This window comes from Opisthorchis viverrini (genome assembly GCF_000715545.1).
Source record: "Opisthorchis viverrini unplaced genomic scaffold opera_v5_56, whole genome shotgun sequence".
In the NCBI taxonomy this organism is placed as follows: domain Eukaryota; kingdom Metazoa; phylum Platyhelminthes; class Trematoda; order Opisthorchiida; family Opisthorchiidae; genus Opisthorchis; species Opisthorchis viverrini.
This window is the reverse complement of record NW_008751713.1, coordinates 450,323-471,266: the sequence shown is the minus strand read 5'-3', so window position 1 is coordinate 471,266 and position 20,944 is coordinate 450,323. Positions and strand designations below refer to the sequence as shown.

The window sequence follows — 20,944 nt, the reverse complement described above, 5'->3', positions numbered from 1 at the left end:
CCGTTTACCAAAGCAGCACACTACGTGTTTGTCCATGCCCGCGAATCCTGTAATCTGTACAAAAATAACTGGGCCGAAGTTGACCGTTTTCACCGAGAAGGAGCAGATAACTGTTGGAAGAAAAGGTCGTGTTCCACTCGATGTTGCCATAGACGATTCAGCACACGTATCCAGGAAACACCTCGAACTATTAAGAATACATAGTGAACTGTTTTTGAGATGTTTTAGCAAGAATGGAATATTTATCAATAACATATTCCATGCGAGCAATCAAGAACCCATCCTACTACCTGACAGGTATTTTATCCGTAAATTTGTCAAGCGACGTTCTATTTAGCGTGAAGTTGCGTTTTCCAAGTACAAAAATTGTTCTGCTGGTTGAGACTGTGAATACTGCGGAAGACTCTTTTTGTGAAGGACAAAATCCCTCGTGCCCGGTTCACGTTCATGACACACCTTCATCGGTTCCCAGAAGCAGAGGCCAATTTTTGCCAACAAGGTTTGTACTTTTTCATTGACTTAAATGTGTCATGGTCCGGGGACTTGTTTGAGAAATCTCAAAGTTTTATCTCCGCGTTTCGTTTATGCAAAACCCTACGATAATACCAGAAAAGCAGCCTCATCCTGTGTATCACTGTCGATCGGTCCAGGGGTAATTTGTAGTTGGTTGGGTAATTCTTTAGACCTGATAATGTGTAACTAGCAATAAAAGCACTGAACTCGCCAAATCAGTATTCTTCTCTGAGGGAGCGCGATGACGCTGTCGTATACTACAGTGAAAACTGTAAAACTCCAAAATCTCGAACTTGCTGGATTGTAACAGTTCTGAACGGAGCTTGAGTCGTTCTGAAGCACTAGAATAAATAATGCATGACTCAATATTTGCTGGTAAATCGGGTCTTCGTGCCTCTAAAATTTGGGATTTAGCATTCTACACTTTATCACCATCGAATAGAAGAACAAGACATCAACAAAAGCCGCACACATGTGTCGATGTACTTAGCCCAAATAAAGGTATACGACATCGTGGTTCTCTTTCATCCTAATAGATAGCAAGATGTTTTTAAGCACCTTTGCAGAGGTGTCGAGCACCAATCTGAAGCCCATCTGGACAAGCAAATAAGAATGTTTCATCTAGACACCATCACTAGTGTATATTGGGCTTGCGATCCGTACAAATATTCCTGCGTATTTGCTGGGGGAGGCGGTAAGGCTGTGCATCAACGTAAGTCTGTAGATTGCTTTCTATTATTGAGCCGTATAACGCGAGTAAACTTTTCACAAGATTTTAAGCTTATGACAATTGTATCCCTTCGAATTGGTGTTTCAGATCCCACATTAATCGACTGTCCCTGAGGAGTGGGTCTATAAGCCTTTCGAATTTCTTATGAAAGCGTTCGTTAGTTCACTGGTAATTTCACTGATATTGTGATGCTGTGTGCGGCAGGTGATCGACACAGAATATTTTTCTGCATTGTAAGTAGGCGTAAAATGATATTCCGCGGTAAAGTAACCAGAAGGCGAGAAAATCTGGGATTCAGTTGATTCCCAGGGGAACCCCTCAACCGAATGTGCTGCACCAAGATCATTTCGTGTTTCAGTTGGTACGGAGTTCGAGATATCGCGGTATATTTTCTTGACAGAACACTATCAATGGGGCTTCTAAAAACTATTCGACAACCCACAACCGGTTTCGCCCTTCTGGAGCCTCATCAAGTAGCTACAGTCCCCAAGTTCCCATCAACCACTCAATGTAGCGAGAAACCGGTAGTGCGCCATGGAGGATTTTTCCACAAACTCTTGATTGGCGTTTCTTCAAGAGTTATTTACACTTAAAATGTGCGGTGCCAACTAAGATGTCCTAAAAGTACAACTGCCATTGCAAACTGCAAACCGAATCTGTGGCCTACAGATGGTCGACTTCAGGCTTTCCCGATTTTTTAGGCTCGAAATTCAAAGAAAAAACGAGTTATCATCACCCAACCGTAAAAATATAAGCGATGCATCATTCGCTGCTAGCAGTGACCGTAACCTCCTAAGATTGTTCAGGTTTGTCGGTTCGCATTAAAACCCTTAACTGTTGCATCTCCACATGTCATGGCATTAAAGCTATGTGGCTCTTCCGTGTGTCACTTCTCATGACCGCATACCCACGGAATCAGTCAGCAACCATTCTGATTAGTAGCGTATCAGTTATTGATGTTCCCTGAATCAAAGCAAGCAGCGAAGTAGATTTTTGAGCTAGTTGTTCAGATTTGAGTAACGAAATACATGAAACGTAGTAACTTTTAGACTGCGGTGATGATCTCAATTTTATGAAAATCCCAAGGACAAAGTACGGTTCAATTGTTAAGCGAGAAATTTCGAACTGCTCTGACCAAACGTGTCTTCATCCTAAAAATCAGTTCAACCATTTCCGTGGAACTCCTAAGTGGCTTTTAATGCAGACCGTTTCGTTTAGCTCGGCCTTCGCAAGGTTAATCTGTAAAGCGGAACTGAAATCAATCAAATCAGCGGTCATATGGGTATTTTTCTTGCGTTTTAATGTTTGAATAGTTCTAATTGTGAAGTTTGAGGCCAACGTCCTCTTATTTTCAGTGATAATCGTTGAAGACTGCAGATGCATTTGACTGCAGTTGGTTACAAACTAGTGTCAAGGCTAAAAGATGGGGCAACTGCTTACAACAGCATATGAGGAATAACCAGTTAGGCGATCGATAGCATTCATGATACCTGCTGTGGATACTTCTCTTCGAACATCAGTTTCCGTCAAGCGTGACGACGTAGTCGTTCTAGTGTTGATTCCTTCACCGTTGGTTTACGACTCCGGACAATCCTGAAGAATTTTCAGTAGCGCACTACCGACGATTCTAAATAGGGACGCCTTAACTGTAAAGTGACTTCCAGCTTTAAAGTATATGGTGCTTTCTTCTCTGCACGATAAAGTCTAAAAGTAGATTTGGACATCTCCGCAGTACTTATAGAAGGAGCAATAGTCTGAAACTTCCCTGGTTGCAGAATATGGATTTTTACTACTGACACAAAGTAAACCGTTCTAAGACTCGATTTATACAAGCGTGCCCTCAGCCAATTTCGTTTTCATTGATTTTCTCAAGCTCAGCTGTTAGCCATACAAGCCGCGGAATAATTCTGTATATGTATGCGAATATTGAACGGCCTGTGCCCCTCAGTTATCACTCCTTGTACATGAAGAGATAAACTGCCTATTCTGCGATCATAACGATTATTGTTGGTGAAGATACGATCACAGGACGCTCGCCATGCATATTCGCCATAAATATGACTGAATATGGATCAGATCTGCTGGTCGAAATTGCTCCAACCACTGGAGGACCGCACATCGTAGGAAAGCAACAAACTTTCAGTGCCAACCTGCTTGTGTTACACGCAAGCCCTTGTCACCGATGTGGACCCGAGGTAACAAGTTTGCTAGATAAACGTACAAGAACTTGTTGTAAGCCATCAACAAGGCTAACAATGATGGAGGAATCTGCTACCAATTGCCTTTTTATGGTGGAAGTATCGTGTATTCCGCCATTTTCCTTGTATTATCAGTCTAATACTGCATCTGCCACAGTATAGCATCACCCAAGTGTTTTCGTTACCTTATTGTTTCGGCGTCCACCTGTAGTATGTATGCAGGACGAGAAGGCATGAAATAACCCTTTTAGACGATCAGTTGCAGCGTGCGACTCAAGCCCGTAGCTAAGGTATAGAAGTCGTCTGGCGTGGCAAATTTTTCGATGACCTTGAGTTAGACCGTCAACTAGAGTAAACGAACATAAATACGTTCTAATCCTCGATGAACTAGTGGTACAAGCGGTTCGTGTGAATACTATGGTGAACAGCGGAGGTTTACATTTGTATAAATCTTGGGTCTGAGATCATCCAAAAAGCCGAGAAACTTTAAATACTGCTTCGAGAATGGGGCAAGATCTTTATGGCCTCGAAATACTTCCATACGTTTCCATAGAGCTCCAAAAAGTGAAGCACATCCAAATTCAGTTTTGTCAAAATGCAAAAACGAAATAGATAAACTCCCGTCTAACAGCCGACCTCTAAATCATCATTTTTATGTGCGGCTGTAACTTCGGCTTTGCATGAGCCCTTTATTGCACGATGGTCATGGGCGTCTATCCGTCAATTTGTGTTAAAATTTAGAGGCTCAAAGGAGCGTAACCCCTATCCTATTATACTTGATGTTCAAAATTTTATAAGCTCATGCAGTGAACCAACACATCTTGCGTTATTCCATTGATCAGCCCAAATTGTATAGTCTTTCTGTTGTATCTTGCCTTCCAGTCACTGCAATGGCTTTCAGCAAGCGTCAAAAAAAGAGGTAGAGCAACCGGAACGACTTTGGATGACACAAGACCCCCAGAATGGCAGTCCGAGTATTCCAAAAAAAGAAGAGGAATACGAAACTGAAGCGGGTCGTTACAATATTGTATCATACCGACTGAACCCTTTCTCCTTGACATGTCCATTAACCGTGGAGACAGACTTTGAATCTACAGCATCCTATTGGAGATTTACACCGTCCATAACTTTCCCGACGGGACCAGGTGCGCAAGATAGCACCTTTGCAGTAAAGACATGTCCCTCGGTCTCGACTTTTCAAACTTCTGGAATTGGCTGCACTCTCCCTATGACTAACGACCAAAGTCAACACAATGTAGACGCTGTGCTTTCTTCCCGTGAGTTGTTCCATTTGGTTGCCACTTTATGTAATCTCCCAACCTAGATGTGCCACTAGGCCTTGTATTTTAAGTTAGCTCTGTGTTTTGTAGATTTCGAATTCTTGGGGCAGATAGAGCTTTTATTGCTTGTGATAAGCAGACTTCCGCTAAAATATTGTGACTTTGTTATTTTAATGACGGGAGCCACTCAGTCAAGCCGCCGAACAGCTGCAAGTGCTCCATTCTCAGTGAGCGCTTAGAGGAAACTGCTCGGTCGCGAAATGTTGGGCACCATGTACATGGTATTGTCTCAGAGGGCCCATAAGAAATGTGAAATAGCAACAATTGAACGATCGAATCAATTAGCTGGAGTTGATAAGATAAATGTTAAGGCGCCTGGTCTCAATCCTTCGTTTCACTGCAGTGGCGTCTGCACCCATAGATTAGCTTCAAAGGAGATACTATCAACATAAGAAATTGAACTGTGAGAACAAGAAATTCCAGGAAGTGCAACGACATTTCCTTCTTGGCTTTCATATCGTGCTGCGTAGTGTGCTGCTACATTCATAAACCTGTGAATTTCGGTTAAGCAAGCTGTTCCGTATTCCTCAGTTAGGCCACAATATTCAAGATTAAATTTATATGTTAGCGTTTGAAAAATAACGGTATCCGTGTCACTAATTTTTTGCCGAAGAGAATTAAATAATATTTATCCTCAACTCAGCAACAGGGCTCATAACACCATTGGTCGGTTGTGTTTCATATTGTAATTTCTTCAAACTCTTATCGTAGACTATTCTTTTTCAGTTGCCCAACACTTTCGAATTTGAACAACAGTTGCTTTTCATCAGTCAGCTAAATGAAAATTTCGCAAAAAGCGCCACCCGGGAGAGTAGGCTTGAGTCGATAGGTAACGGGTGGGAAATTCCATGATGATCTGCTTACTCTTCTAGGCCGTCATCTGTGGGTCACTGTTTGCCGCTCAGCTGATAGTCAGAGTGATTTTTCATCTTCCCGGAGGGCATTTCTTCGTACAAATTATCTACAACCAAGGCAGGTCCAGTTTTAGGTACCCACTCTGTGAACTACAATTTTATTGGTTTCTATTGCCCAGTCTCGTTGTATATATATANTATATATACGCTGTTCTGTTAAGCCACTTGCCATCCAACTTAGTTGGAAGTTCCTAGTGTTTTGCTCGTTTGGATGTCATAGTTGTGCACGCCACCAGAGCTATACCGATACCTACGAGGCACTTGAGGAGAGGATCTGTTCAGGAGACTGACAGTATGATATTCTGGTCCAACTGCATTCACCCTGAAGTTAACAGATGTTTCCGGCCTTCAAAATAACTGAACGGAAATATTTGAGATCTACTTGATGACATCTGGCACCATTGGGATCTCTTGCGGGCCAGGTATGTGAAATTTTCTACCTAATCAAATCTCATGAGCCAAATTGCTACCGGTATTTGGATATGAGTGATTATTGGAAGGAAATTGGTGTATAAGTGGATGTTTTATGCTTTGCTGTTAGGCCACAGACAACCTATTGGCAACGCGACTAACTTAATCACAGACAAAATATGGCACTACTTATCAGTTGCACAAATCCCGGTTGCAGAGCCTAGATTTTCCTGCGCAGGGGAGGATCTAAAATGACTCAAAATGTTTTCTTTCCTTCACCTCCGCGTGGTCTGGAAAGTTTTCTTTCTCGTAGCATTGACCTAGAGAATGCCACGTCGCTCTCCATAATCTGGTACAAGTCTTCCCTTAGACTGTTTACTTGTGTTCCATAGCTTTCTTCAACTGCGGTTTCGACGTAAACAGTTTCCACAACCGGGTGTTTTTCGTTATTTTTGCAGCCGTAGGTAATCATGTAAATATGACCTGGTGAAATTGAGTTGACTTTTCGGCTAAAATGATAGTTTACTGGTATAACGTACAACCATGTCAAGGAGAAAATACATACACCCACTGAAGTAAGGCGCCCAAGAACACAAGTAAATGCAAGTGAATAATTTCTAAAGTTTATGCCTACTTGATAGGCACACATTTTTTTATGAAAGAATATTCAAATTAGGATAATGTGGAGAATAAGACCAACACTTCGAAATATCGTGAAGCGTACAAATGGGTGCCGTTACACTCAGTTTCTTGTTGTTTTTCTCAAAAATGTGTTACCTACGCATGCGTTTGTCATGGTGTGAAGGATGAGTGAAAATTCAACCTTAACTGGATTATGGGAAAGATATTGATAATCTCGTGATTTCTACGATGTGCTTTCGTCCAAACTTGTGAGCTATTTGCGTAGTAGGACACAATTTTAAGCATCAGTCGGAATTCCACTTAGTCCACTGCAGCTCAAAAATGGCCTTGTTGATCAAACGGACTGACTGGTTTGTTCCTAAATTAGTCAAGCGCCCAGTAAGTATTTGGATCCATACAACCATAGGAGAGAGCCTTAGTAAAGAGCGGAAAGAAAAGGCAATGACATCGACTTAATGCAAATAAGTCTTTAAGGACAACGTGCACGCACCTTTGAAAAGTAACAGAATAAACATATCTGCGCGTCGTGTTGGAGCATGGCGCCAACAGCTGAATCAAACCGGTTTCATTTGCGAACTTTACCCGACCTAAGCCCAGCGCACAACCACAGACGAACTTTAGCTAGGCAGCCTGGCTAGGAAACGACAGCTTGCGCGCCAACGGGACCGGTTGCATGCTATGTCGTGTAAGGTGTCCAGCCGACTGCAAGCAGGATCACGTGAGCCCCCGCCAGCAAAGCGCGAATGTTCCACAGCGTTCTGTTTGGCAGTAACCGATTTCATTTCACTTTGCTGTGTCTTGGTCTGTCCTCCACGAACCTATCTCCAACAGCCACTCGGAACAGAAAACAATGGTTCCTTCAGCAGACAGTGGTTGGGCATGCATAGTACAAGCCCCAACCACCAATAGTGGGATCGCTTCGTTCGGAATTTGAACGTTCTTTTCCGCTAGAAGGTGTTCGTGGGCTCTATTAAACAAAGCGCTAAAGGACGCAATTAGGGATATCATTGGTATCATTGACAGGATGTTTGTGCACTTAGAAGAATATCAAATGCTTGCCCTCCGTCAGTTGTTTAAATAAAAGGGGTGTGTGCCTGTCGGTGGTTGTGAGTTGCGTCGCTTTTCTGGCGTAAAAGTCCAATGAATATTAAATATTAAATGAATATTTTCGAACAAAAAGTACGTGGCCTCTTCCACAAGGGATTTGAAGGCAGTCGGAGAGTGTATTAGTAGATAAAACTTAGACTGGATACAAGAGGTCTTCACGTTGAATAGTTAAAATTTTAAAACAAAGGTAACTCTCACCGAAGTCCTTTTCCAAATGAAAGGCTAGGCTCACTGGTCGGTTAAAGTTTCAATAGTGTTTTGGAGCCGGAGACTTTAACGACGTAATCAGAAAACGGGTATTTGATTGTACAGAAGGTGCTCAGTCGCGAACAACTCCATAGCAATGAACTGCCGGGTGGTACGGTGCTGAAACTCGAGACAATCGAGTACTGTTCTACATGTCCCCTTCAGAACTGCGCAGACTGCGAAGTGGACAACGTCTGACCTGGTAGTAGGGTCTGAAAGAGGTTACGAAGAATCTGGGTGTTGTTAATGCGCTCTAGGATGAGGTCCCCGCTGCGCTTGGCAGGATACATTGCAAGAAATGGCGGCTAATCGGTGCCAGTGGCGTTCGTGCTGTCAGTTTCTTTATAGATTGTCTGACTAAGCGTTTGGAGGTATATGCACCTCAGAATGCTTGCGACTGGCTAGAAGTAAGTCCCTCCCTTATCCACTTCATCCTCTTACGTCAAATACAAAATACAAATAAACTTTGTGACTATTCGGCATTGAGGCATGAGTGTCAACACTGCCCCGATACCGTTGAACCAAGTCACTTTTACCAGACTTGTGCAGATTATATGAAGCTGGGTCATGGCATGTTTATTTTATATTGGCATTTTTGGTTCGGTCAGTAATTTGCCTTGACGACTATAACCACATTCCACAGCTCATCAACAAGATCAACCCGAGGCCACGCCACACAGCTTCGCTTGTGTTGGTCTTTCGATTCTATTCGCACTAGCGTTTCAGTGTATTTCCGCAGTCAATGCTCGTCGTTCTTCCCTCTGATTTTCCGCACCCTATTCTATATACCAAAGTAGTTCTTTTTGTATCTGCTATCGCCCTCCATTCGTCCTTTATGATCTTTTGTGCAGCCAATAAACCCGGTTTTGTGAAGATCCATCCTTCATTTAGATCAGCGCTGAATGCAGCATTCTCCTTCATGGAACTCCTCTCTTATATTCTCCATCATCACCATCACTTCTCGAGTCTTCTCATTTTCCTCCGCTCTTTTGAATTCACATCTATACTCTTCTAGTGTTTTCCTGGATCTGGTCTATTCGTTTGTATTACTGAAGTACTTCTGTCCCGAGCTTGAAACTTAGTTTTGGTTGATGAAATGTGCCTTTTGAACCAGGTGATGATGATAAACTTGAGCTAGTATATAATGAGTTATTCACTGAATCACCGTAATTCATTTCCAGGCTACTTTTTAGATTAAAATTCAATGTAATGGAATAGTGGTGCAACTTTCTGTATTTTCAATTTTTTTCGACTTAGTTTGTTTCTAATGTGACTTTTTTCAAGACAAGCCTGTTTTTCGGGTCAACGAATGGATCAGCAGGTGAAGTTGCGTATAAAGGCCTGAAAAAATCACTCATCACAGTGATCACATAAGGAATGCTAGAGATAAGAGGGGGCTGTGAAACATCGCTGACTCAATCTACCCAAGAAGTGAATAGGAGTCACCGGCTACTTAATTATTGCACTCCACATCAGATGACCACACTGCTTAGGAAATGGATAAAGTCGGTGTTCGCACCTGAAAGGGATCACTGCTTTCAGATACACGGCGTCGGGTGAATTTGTAGCCTCTGTATTCACATCACTCTCACTTGAAAATTACTCATCCTCGCCAAAACACCATTGCTACATGACTTGCTATATTCTATGCTATGAGTTTCGTTTTGAGATTCGCTATCCGTATGCTTAAATAGGTCACCAAAGGGGACACGCAACCAAGGATACACAACCAAGCCGTTTTAATGCTCTATTAGTCCATTGGTGTCCACAGTACCTGATTTTGTCTTGACATTCTACCTTCACAGTGTTGTCTCAGAATTCTATGAGTCACGTCCGAAATACTGTATAACTCATCTATCATTAATCGACCCAGGTATTGAAATAAATGAAGTTGTCAAGAAGCAAATGTGCGTTTCACGATACTACACGGCCAATAGCTTTCAAACGATATGAAATTACCAGCTAAGCAACTACGCCCAGTTTGGCAGCATCTCAGTTGGCTGTTTCGCAACTAACAACAGAATTTTGACAACTATAACAGCCTAATCCTATTTGTCTATTGTATTCCAAGTTTCACCCACGATGATTTTCCGAAAGAAAGTCAGGGATTTCATTTTGATAGTGATGAAGTATGGAGTGTGGTTACTCACGAGTGTATGTGTATGGTGTTCTTTATCGAACAGTACGTAGACTTTCCTGAATACTCGAACTGCTGAAACATCAACCAGCAGCTCTCAAAAGATCCCTACAGTGCTGATGCCGCGAATTTACCGACAGGATGAGCCTATTTCAGCACGGAAACTCACTTATTCAGTCAGTGACAACCCAATTTTTTATCTTTGTGCACTAAAAGTTTACCTACTGGACGTCCTACAGAATGGCTGCACTGTTTCATTCTGTCTTTGGGGTAGGAGCTTCAAGTGAAACGTGTACAGAGTGCCCGAAATCTAGGTTTCGACAAGTTTATTCAGATGGCACAGTTTCCAAATCTTTGTTCGTCCTATGGTTCCTGGTAAAAGGAATAAATTGACATATGTGAGTTCTTTTCTTTCGTTATATTCCAGCGGTGTAGTATACTTGGCTTGTATCTCAGACGGCTGGTTGGAACTTTTCTGGCTAGATACGGAGTAGGACCCAACAAAAGATTTCTATCCTGAACCTTACCATAGGTTAAATGACCATAGTGCTGTGCTGTTTGCTTGCCTGGTGAGTGAAAGAATCTTCGTTCAGTCTCCTATTTGTGTACATTTCGTCCGGGCGCTGTATATTGCTGGGCTTTTCAGAAATCAGGTTCTACAATGCAGTTAACATCATTTGGATAACTTCCATCTCTGTGAGAATTTCTTCTCTGCAGGTTGATTAATTAGACGGTTATACCAAAACACGGGGCAGACTGAATGAAAAACGCACTGGACTTTCACGTAAGGCAAGCTTTTGCTGATGAATGAAGTTTGGTCGTTTCCCTCGGATAATGTATATGCCTTGGTTGGATGAGAGCTACGTAATACGGCGGGCTCTCTCTGATTATGACTCAACTGCTCCCCTTTATTAGGGATTTTTGATGGAGACATAAATAAGTGAATGTACATATTTGAGTAGATCGTAGCCTTGTGCCAGGAATTCCAAAGTGAAAACAACATACCGTAAAAAGACGCATCCACTTCTTGTATGTTGCAGATAATGAGCGCTGTGGTATCAAATGCTAAGTATTTTAGCCAGAAAGCTGTTTTTTTGAGCAGTCTTGGGTGATCTTGAGTAAAAGAGGTACTAATCTCGGTTTCTTAAAAAACCAGACCCCGTTACTCTGGTTTATGAGTCGGACAGTACAGAACCAATGGCAGGAAACAAATTTAGCCGCTAGTTTCAGTGATTGCATACTTGTGTAGTTGGTTGTATTGATCGTTCGAACATCAGTCTGAACTATGTCAAGCTCTTGGTTATCCTCTGAGCACACCTTCTAAAATGGATCATCAGATGCCGGCATGAATGAACACGCAGTTCGATTTGGATGCGTCTTTCGTCCTTGGAGGCCCACTGAGTGACAAAACAACGAAGGAGATACAATCGGAACGAAAAGTCTATTAGGCGATTTTTCCCTACTTTGATTAGCTTCTATGTGCACCGACTGACTCGTGAAATGTATTCAAGTTCGTTCACACGCTGTTCACTCTCCGCGTCACTCACTACAAAGATTGAGAAGGTACTAGAGACAGTTTCAGAGTTATTACTATCGATGGATCCGCTGAAGCGTCTTAGTCAACCTATGAGTAAAGAGGATCTCTGAAGCACTGAATTTTTAAACCGTGAAAACATTTCAGGAACAGCACAATCGTAGTGAAGTCCATCCACATCACTGACGACCACGTGATCGTTTTTTTGCTTATTCTTACTGATTTTCACGATCTGTCATTCTGACTTAGGTTTCGTTTGGACTTCCAAGTAGGTAGTGATACGAACTGAGAAGTCATCCTAAATACACTGGTGATGAGAAGTGGTGTACTTGGTGAAAAAGCCCGTTGCTGTTTGAAAACAGTTTTGAGCAGCCCTTCTGTTTTGGTGCAAGTTTATACTGGTTTGAAATATCACTTGTCAACCATTTATCTGTGTAATTTGGTCAGGATGATTCTGATTTTTTGAAGTATCCCTTATCTGCATGGTAGAAGCGAAAATACTAATGCAACATGTGTCTTTTTGACAAATGTGGCTGTTATTCAAACTAAGTACGTAAAAAGTGAGCTCCATGCCAAACAAATGTGCGGATTTGGTTCTCGTTTAACTGGTTTTACGAGGCTTAGAAGTTGGCTGCGTAGTTGTATGGCTTCCGAGCGCTGCTGAGTGGCATCTGTCATGTGTCTGTACGAACCGTAAAAGTAAACACTGCCCAAGTACCAGTTGGTTCATAATTTGCCGACTTTCTGGAGGTCTTTGTCTCCGTCCTGTCGACATGTCAGCAATAAAACTTCGACTGCCATGGTGCAACACAAGCGACATGTCTAAGCAGTGTTCGCCTATCGTGAGGTACTCAGCGTCTTTTCAAAATGCATAGGAACGAGGGGATCCTTCTAACTAACCAAATTCTAGCGTCCGTTCCATATGCTTACGTTCCGGATAAACAGCTCGCTAACAGTTTTCCTGTATGTACCGGCCAAAAGGGCCAGCTGAATCGCTTTCGAGCGGAAATCTCACCAACCCCAGAAATAATTACCACAAAGATAAACTTACCTGTTACAGAACTACGTTCTCCCCGTCTTAAGCAAACCAGACACGAATGAACAGAATAGAAATAAAGATATTCTACTGAGGATTACCATCACTTCTTATAAAACGATGCAGGTAATTTTTTTTTGAATATTTTTTACCTTATTCCTAGCTTGGACGTATATGTTTGGTCGTGGAAATGCCTCAGAAAAAAGGCTACTCCTAGAACAGTTCACTTTCCACCCAGTCGTTTGTCTCCAGAGCGATTCTTCTAATGGGGTATCTGTTTATCACGGGGACCCTGTACCGGTGATCGCGACTGTGGTCAACTCATCCATCGATGTATCCAGGATTTATGGCGGGGTACCTTTAAACAGTCCGCAACACTTCCCCTCATCATCTCAAATATTCATTATTCTCATCTTCGGTATGCCAACATGGAATCCGCTAATTATTATTCCATAGGAACATGGAGTTTGGAACATCTGTATTCACAGAGCGTCTTAACCCATATCCAGATTTAACCTACAATGGTTTCCTTGTACTTTGGTTTATCAATCGGCCCTGATATGTGGTGCCTAGGGTAGTATCGACTAGCTTGCATACTAATGGTATGATCCCGATTTAGATTTCTTGATTCATGGTTAACAATGGTCGGAAGTGTACTTAAGTGCTACGGTTCGGTGTTTGTGTGGACAGCGTCCCCAATTTGGACATGCTTATCATGCGTCACGTGGTCCATGCTTGACCTGCTTGTTACTCGTTGATTTGTTTGTGCTGGTCCCGCCGTCCTTATATACGGACATACATGCGGACATGTATGCGTGTTGTGCCTAAGCGAGAGAGAACAAGTCGATTCTGTAGTCATATGGAAAGACGCCAAGAACGTGTATTATTCGCAGGTGTCCAACTAGTGGAGCATATCTTGCTCACCGAGGGTACCACTGATTTTATGACTTCTTTTGCATTGACTTTGAATGTCCGAATATGGATTTGGGCCTTGCATGTGCTCCCTTGTAATGGTTCCTTCCACGTTGATGACGATGATATCATTCGGATGTTACACACGCAAAGTTTGGACTAGAACTGTTGTTTCTTTTAAGTGCGACGTTGTTTTTGTGCATGGGACTAACAGCAGAACCAATGTCAGGAGGCTATTTTCCCATATCCAGAGGTATCTCTAGTATCTCTCGTGTGTCACGATGGTGCATGCTCAAGGCTGACTCAGTAGTGCAGTGACTTGTTCGCTTTCTGCTAAACATAAGCGTTGGTTTCGTATTTTATGGAGGTCGAGGGCGATCGCCCATAGAGCTTACATCGGAATATTCTTCCATGGCTTGCATAAACATCCTATCTTCCCCTTTACATTCTGAGTCTGAGAAGAATTCAATTTCAGGATGGAATTGAAATTTTTTAACGTCCTTCTGTTATACACTCAACTTCAGCTATTTCGAAAACGCTTTTTCCGCACTACTGAACCCGAGCCTGAAACTTTAGCTCGAACCTTTGTAATGCTTTTTTCGAAAAATATCTCCTGGCTACCTTCGGGGTGTATTCTACGGATGCTTTTCCCCTGATGTGCTGAGTTTCCTGATTCATTGCTGTGGGCCCTCAATCTGATAAAAGAACTTTTACAGTGCCCCAAACTGGAGGGATGGTGGCAGTGTTTTGCGTTACAGCGTTTCTCTTCACTCCGAACTCTTCCTGTATAACCGAATAGGGTCCTGGAATTACTTTTGACCATACTGTTAACTCGCCTGAAATGGTTGATGTCATGAGCACCGGTGATAACATGTCCCTCCACCCAGACGATATCTCTTCAACTGCACCTGGCCACAGTTCGGCCTAGGATACCTCAGTTGCATCATTTTTGGGGCGTATCGCATTTAAACTACAGAATGATGTTATCGTATTCGAAACATGGGATAGAATATCGCATGAAAACTCAATAGTTATAAAGCTCCCAATGATTTCTCTTTGTCCCCTCTTTATGCCATTTCTTTCTTCTTCCGTTTATGAAGCCTTATTCAAGTAAATTGACAGAGCTTTACTGTGTTGAAGAACCAGTGTTCTTGTCTGGTAATACAATCAATGATCATTATGTTTAACGTGGCGAAAATTCGGCTGAGCTTCAGCCTAAACATTCAGTCCAACTTGTGGTTACTTCACTGGCAAATATTAAGTGAGCCATTCTTGAACAAAGCTAATGAACCACACTCACCTGATTTAATTTAACAGGGTAGTGTGGCAAGATTGCTGCAAATGCTGAGGTACTAGTGCGTCCTTATATTGGTGACGGAGTTTTCAACCAGCCTAGAAGATTACTCTGCATCGAAAATTAAAAGTAACACTGACGAAGCGGTAAAATAGTTATGATATCATTCCCCCCATAACACTTAAAAACCCGAATGGCTTTTATCTCCTTGAAGTTTCTTGCTGCTTCCGCTTCTTCAGAGCCAGATCGGTTCCCCATAAAGGACCGTGTTTTCGCTTTAATATCTACTGGTGTTCCTTCTTCAGACCGCCTTTGGCTTATTCCAGTGACGACAGTGCCTCGTCGTAGGAAAGCAACGTGGAAGAGGCGTATCGCGTTCCTTCTACAATGAGTGAGACGGGCGGGCATGTAGATTCATGTGCAGAGGGGGATAACAGTTGTTAGCTCCATCATAGCGCAGAGCACCAAGCGTGGCCGTAATTCAGGTAATCTGAGAAGTCTGAAGATATTTGGAGTGACCGCCGCACCATACCTTCGTGTCGTATTTGTATTTCATATATGCATCTAGAAACCTTATGAAATCTGTCTTTGAAGAAGCACCAGCAACCCTTTTAGGAAACTTGTCAAGTCATTGATTTCGCAAGTCGATATCGTGAAGGCTAACGTAAAGATGTTTCTCTGTGACCTGAAGTTCCAAACGGTGCCCCGTATGTTGTCCTTCTCACTGGTGAATGAGGCTCGCACACAGACACCGTTGCAAATTACTGACTAGAACCCGTCTTACAAAAAATTAAATCGCCGCGGTGACATCAGTAAACTAAAGGAACCATTGGTGACCGTGTGTGGGCAACATCATGCTGAATAATATCATTCAAATCAGTGAACTGCGTACCATGAAACCAATGTTTTGCTAGTATTTTAGTGTTTCAGAGGTATTTGTGGAATAAATCATTCGGCCGATTGATTCAAAGTGCCTTTGACCAGTTCACGCACAGTTCGCATGCTCGCACACCAGTCTATGGGCGATGTACAGAATGAAATGAGCCGCCATTCAGAGTTTGTCTAACGCTGAATGAGTAGCCATGATCCCTGATTAGCATTTGCATGGGATTAAATCGGCCGAAGTTTTTCCTCCTACTTTTGGTTAGTATGAACAATGACGCCTTTAAGCACATGATAAGATTCGGAAGCTGTGGTTACCACTCGTTCCACCAAAGTTCAACTCTAATGGTGTGAAATGTCTATCATGCGCATCTTCTGTTAGATGTACTCTACTGGGATTTATCTGCGCTTCAAAATACTGGACACATTTTAAAATGTCCATTGGTTGCTTTCTTCATTGGAGCGGATATCTCAGCTCAGACCTTAACGCCAGGCAATACTTAGTTTGTTTCATTTCTTCATGTGTACTTTTTAGGCAGCACATTTTGTAATCGAACTGATCAGTTGCACTGTTGTTTGTGATTTTTTAGCCTTCAATTTAGCTATTTCGGTTTAGCAATGTAACATAAACAGAGGTACTCAAGTTCACCAAGTATTTAGCTGTCAAACAGTTAAGACATCTCCCGTTCTGTTCTGCTCCACAGTCAGTAGATAGGATGATAACTGGTCAAGTGATAGGAACGGGTCGGGCATTTGCTCTGGGCAGTAGTTCTCCTGGGATACTCATTGAAGGAAGACGACTTCCCAGGATGGCCTAAATACAACGTTTCGCATCAGTCAAATATTAGTGTCATTCCCAAACCCCTGTATTTCTTTTCAAGTCGCACACATGAGCGTGATAAGAGATTATCTGTTTTCACTTGGCGTGGCTCTATGACAGAGGCAACATTTTGCATGTAGATGTCAGTAAACCTTTACGGGCATTAATGTAGGTTGGACGTCCATCCAACGGGGCATCCAGTCGTAGTAGGACCGGGATGTTGACGAAATCAGCTGATAGAGTGTGTTCCTGTTGAACTAAGTGTTCCTTCGATCCTCGGAGTTTCCACGGGAGCTCTCGAAATCCGAACTTCGCTTGTCAGCTGAGCATACCGTTTACTTCTTTATAGAGTCTCACAACTGGAAGTCATAGCAAAATATACTCATTTACAGACAAGTTTCGTTTTAGAAGCGACATTGAGTTGCTTTAAGACATCATAAACGAGAGATTCAGCTGGGCTCCAGGTGAGTCTGTCGCAATACTAAATTTGTTTGCAAATGGGTGTATTCCGCTAATTTCGTGTAATTTGGGTTCAAGTAGAACATAAAGTTGACGGAAACTGGGGGACTGCGCCTACCTGATGAGCCCCAACAAGGGCGAAACCGGTCGTGGGCTGTCGAAGAATCTTCAGCAGCCCTATAAATAGTGTATCACATCTACATATGGAAGTCATCTTGTTTCTCACAATAAAAAATTCGGATCGAACTATTCTTTTATGACATTTAGGAGTCTACTTTTGTATGGAACTACTTGATAAGTTTCGCTAGGAGGAAGTGTCGGTTGAACAAACTCCACAACAAAGTTAGTCAGGCAAATCAATCATGCCGCTGCACACCTCAGCTTTCACCACCAGTAATGGACGTTAAAACATTTGTGGGCAAGGTGCTGCACTCAATTCAGGTAAGGACGTGTTTTCAGTTGGCCTTTGGGACAAAAAGGTCAAGTGAAGTGCCTTGCCAATTCCGCGCAGCCTTACTGAGAAGTTGATTTTTTCACGTATCTTGTTTCAACCTGCTCACGGAAACCCCATCGTTTGTTTGGTCAAGAAGCTTACTCAATCAGACCCGCACACCGTGTGAAACGGAAATTAGGTGCTACCAGATCTAGCCAGCCGTTTCAAGCCGATGACGCTGGTGCGGTAGATTAAGGAAAGTGCTTTCAATCGGCTGATCATTCCAACAACTGACTGTCACATCTGTGGTGCTTTGAGGTACGAGCCACTTGAGAGACCATTTCGCCGTTAACCTGAAAATGAAACCTGGGAGTAGTAACACTGCTTACGAATTCAACCGTGAATGCTAAGCGCGCAACCTCAGCATATTGTGAAATAAGAGATATCAACACTCAGTGTATTTCCGCTTGTGTTTTTGAACGGATGTAATTCCATTAACATATAGATGATTGGACAAGGTCTTCCCACCACTCGAGGAAGCACCTTTAGGAGATACCAGAATGTCTCATCGAGAAGGCGTTTTTTCGCAGAAGTGAGTGTGCGGGACTGTATCACTTAGACTGTGTCAGAGTTTTTGAACAGTGCTGTGACGAAGCGATCTACCCATTATCCCTAGAATCCCGCACTTTACGCATTAGAGCAACGTAATATGTTTGTATTATGTCCCTCAGTACTCGTGATCAAGTTCATCCATCACCAACGAGTAATTTTTACGCCCTCGGGGTATGAACTTGGATGAATGCCACAAATTGGATCATTTATGGTACTGGTGTCCTCTGATATAACATCATGAACAATGAAAATTGATACAAAGCAGTAGGCCAATCTTTGAAGTTGGACGTGCCATTCTGCATAGTGTGGGCGGGAAACGTAACAGTTAATCTATATGCATTATGGTGAGCCGTATGTGAACCTCTTGTGTGCATATGTGATGAGGGCTAGCATCCGTCTGATAGTGGATCGGTGCTTCATTTTGTTTACTTTGGTGTCGCCTTTCAAGAAACGACCAATACCAATTTGACATATGTTACTTCATACTATGTTTTAGTTTCATTACCCTGCTCCGTATGTGACTTGTTTAAACGCATGGCACCAGAGGTAGTCGAAGTAAACTAAGCAATAATGGCACCGTATGTTCATTCTGGACGGCGAAACCAAGTCCAGTACAGTCGATGGGAACGTGTTGATTTGATAGAATACTGTGTAAGTGGTGTTTCTACCGTTCGGCATTCAAAGCGATAGGTGAATATTCGGTCGTGCTCAATGTTATGAGGTCTTTTTTGTGGAGTTCGCAGTGGATGAGCGTGATAACTCCGTCGTTCGAGAAGCCAAAAATGTCACTTGTTGATTTCTGCGTCATTTTCCCTGCAGGCGATGAAAACACTTCATTCCACCAATTGGCTTTCGCTTGTAAGGTTTGCTTGTAAGAAGAGTGATCGTCGTTATCATCATCAACAGTATGATATCAGTATTCAAACACACGGGTGCCTCGATGCTCTACTGGGAAGAGTAATATTACCTGTTACAGTAATTCAATACAGGAATGTCCCCCAGGATGATACATGAATTGATTTTTCCTTTATGTACGGAAGACCGAACAGAACCTACCCATCACCTCAGTTGTAGAGCTTCTAGACCAAAACCAGGTGTCTACTGAGTTCGTTTGCGTATTTTCCCGGAGATAAGTAGTATATTGTATGCCGCCCACCATTATACGTTTACGTAAGTAAAAATCTGGGGTAGAGGACGAAAACCACCCACTATCCCGAAATAGACCCAAAGGGAGCAAGATTTATTAACCAGAACGCCATTTGGCTTGTGCAGATCGTCTGATGTGACGCTGGAGCTGGTTGTGTCGGACGCTACTTATGCAATCAAACATCATACTGTTTGTTGGCTTGCTTATCGCTCGTTGCAGCACACACATGGAAGCACTCAAATTTTCATAGCAATCGTAAAAGTCTCAGAAACTTCGTCAGTAAAGAGCGTATCAGGACATTGCGATAGGCTCAAATGCAGTGATCAACCGTGCAACAGCTGCAAAAGTTCGTTGAGATTCTAAGTGCTTCGGAAATAAAATGTCGGCAGACGGCCACTTTAGACCAGCTGAAGAAACAAAAGCTAGTTGGGTTTTCGGCTACCGTCCGACAGTGCTAGTTGCCGCGTCTCTTGCCAGCTCAGAACCTGATTAACTATTTTGATGTGCACGTCTGAACAGGATAGCTTTGTGAAGCTCACATGGCAGCTTTTCTCCATCTAGTTACATATCAGCTCACCAACCGACTCTAGTGAATTTCAGATCGTCTACGTAGGAAGAATAATATACGGTTATTTTAAACCTAAACAATGACTCCTGTTGTTCGCTGGACTAAAATCATACTCGTGAAGTAGAGCATGGTTCAGCGTTACATGGTGTGTCCCATTACCATTCAGGTTTCAGAACTGTCTGGGTAGAAACTCAATCAGCTTCTTGCGGGTGAATATACATTATTACGTTTTCCAAAGGTTGGGTCCCTTGCTGATCCTGGATAGAATGCTAAGGAAGAGTTCTGTCCAGAGCGAGACCGAAGGGCGTTACAATGAGCTGGACATGTGCAGATTATCCGGATGGGTATCCGTAGTCAGCTTGGAGGCGTTCATCTGGAGTTGTCATTGTAATGGCTGCCCTCGACCGTGTTTACTCGGACAGCTGAATATTGCTGGTACCTGAGTTATTCCTGAAGGACGAGGTAAAGGGCTCTCCTTAGGTGAGTGCTTTTGGTGGGCTCAAACGACTGTCTTGCGGATTCACCATAGAACTGCCACTACGGGGTCGCATATGACCTGGCTTAGCCTAGACACACAACTTTCAGCACAGGGTGCGTTCAGCAGACCTACTTTTGGAAAACCTCGTCTGATTTCATCTTGGTAGGCTTGCGCATTCAAACGGTCACGGTACCTTTCCCACTGATGAACAACCTTGAGGTGGAGTGCCAGTCATGTTTCCCAGGCTGCTTTTCCTGAAGGTCACTCGTTTTGAGTCCGATCTCGGTTGCTATCCCATTTGTATTCGGGCTGTTCTGTAACCGCGCTGCACGTCGCAAACTTCTTCCATGCGAAACTGTCGGTTTAGTCAAATGAAAAACGGCCGGACGCTTGGGCTAGTAATGACGGCGCTGGTGCCGCCGGCTGCTTGAATGTGGACGAGAAGATCTAGAGTGAGAGCAACCGTAACCTCAGGACTTGTAAGTAAAACTGTGGCATGCGTGCATTAGGGTCAGTACACCGGAATTTTTT

General features: G+C 42.9%; 1 protein-coding gene across 1 annotated transcript; it reads left to right on the top strand.

Annotated features, from left to right (window-relative positions):
* Positions 1 to 233: 233 nt before the first annotated feature.
* On the top strand, positions 234 to 4,717 carry T265_13332 (hypothetical protein; the record flags this gene model as incomplete). Its single annotated transcript, XM_009168406.1, has 2 exons — positions 234 to 499; positions 4,324 to 4,717. Coding segments are annotated over 2 exons (660 nt in total), but the record flags the coding sequence as incomplete, so codon positions are not given.
* Between the last annotated feature and the right edge of the window lie 16,227 nt (positions 4,718 to 20,944).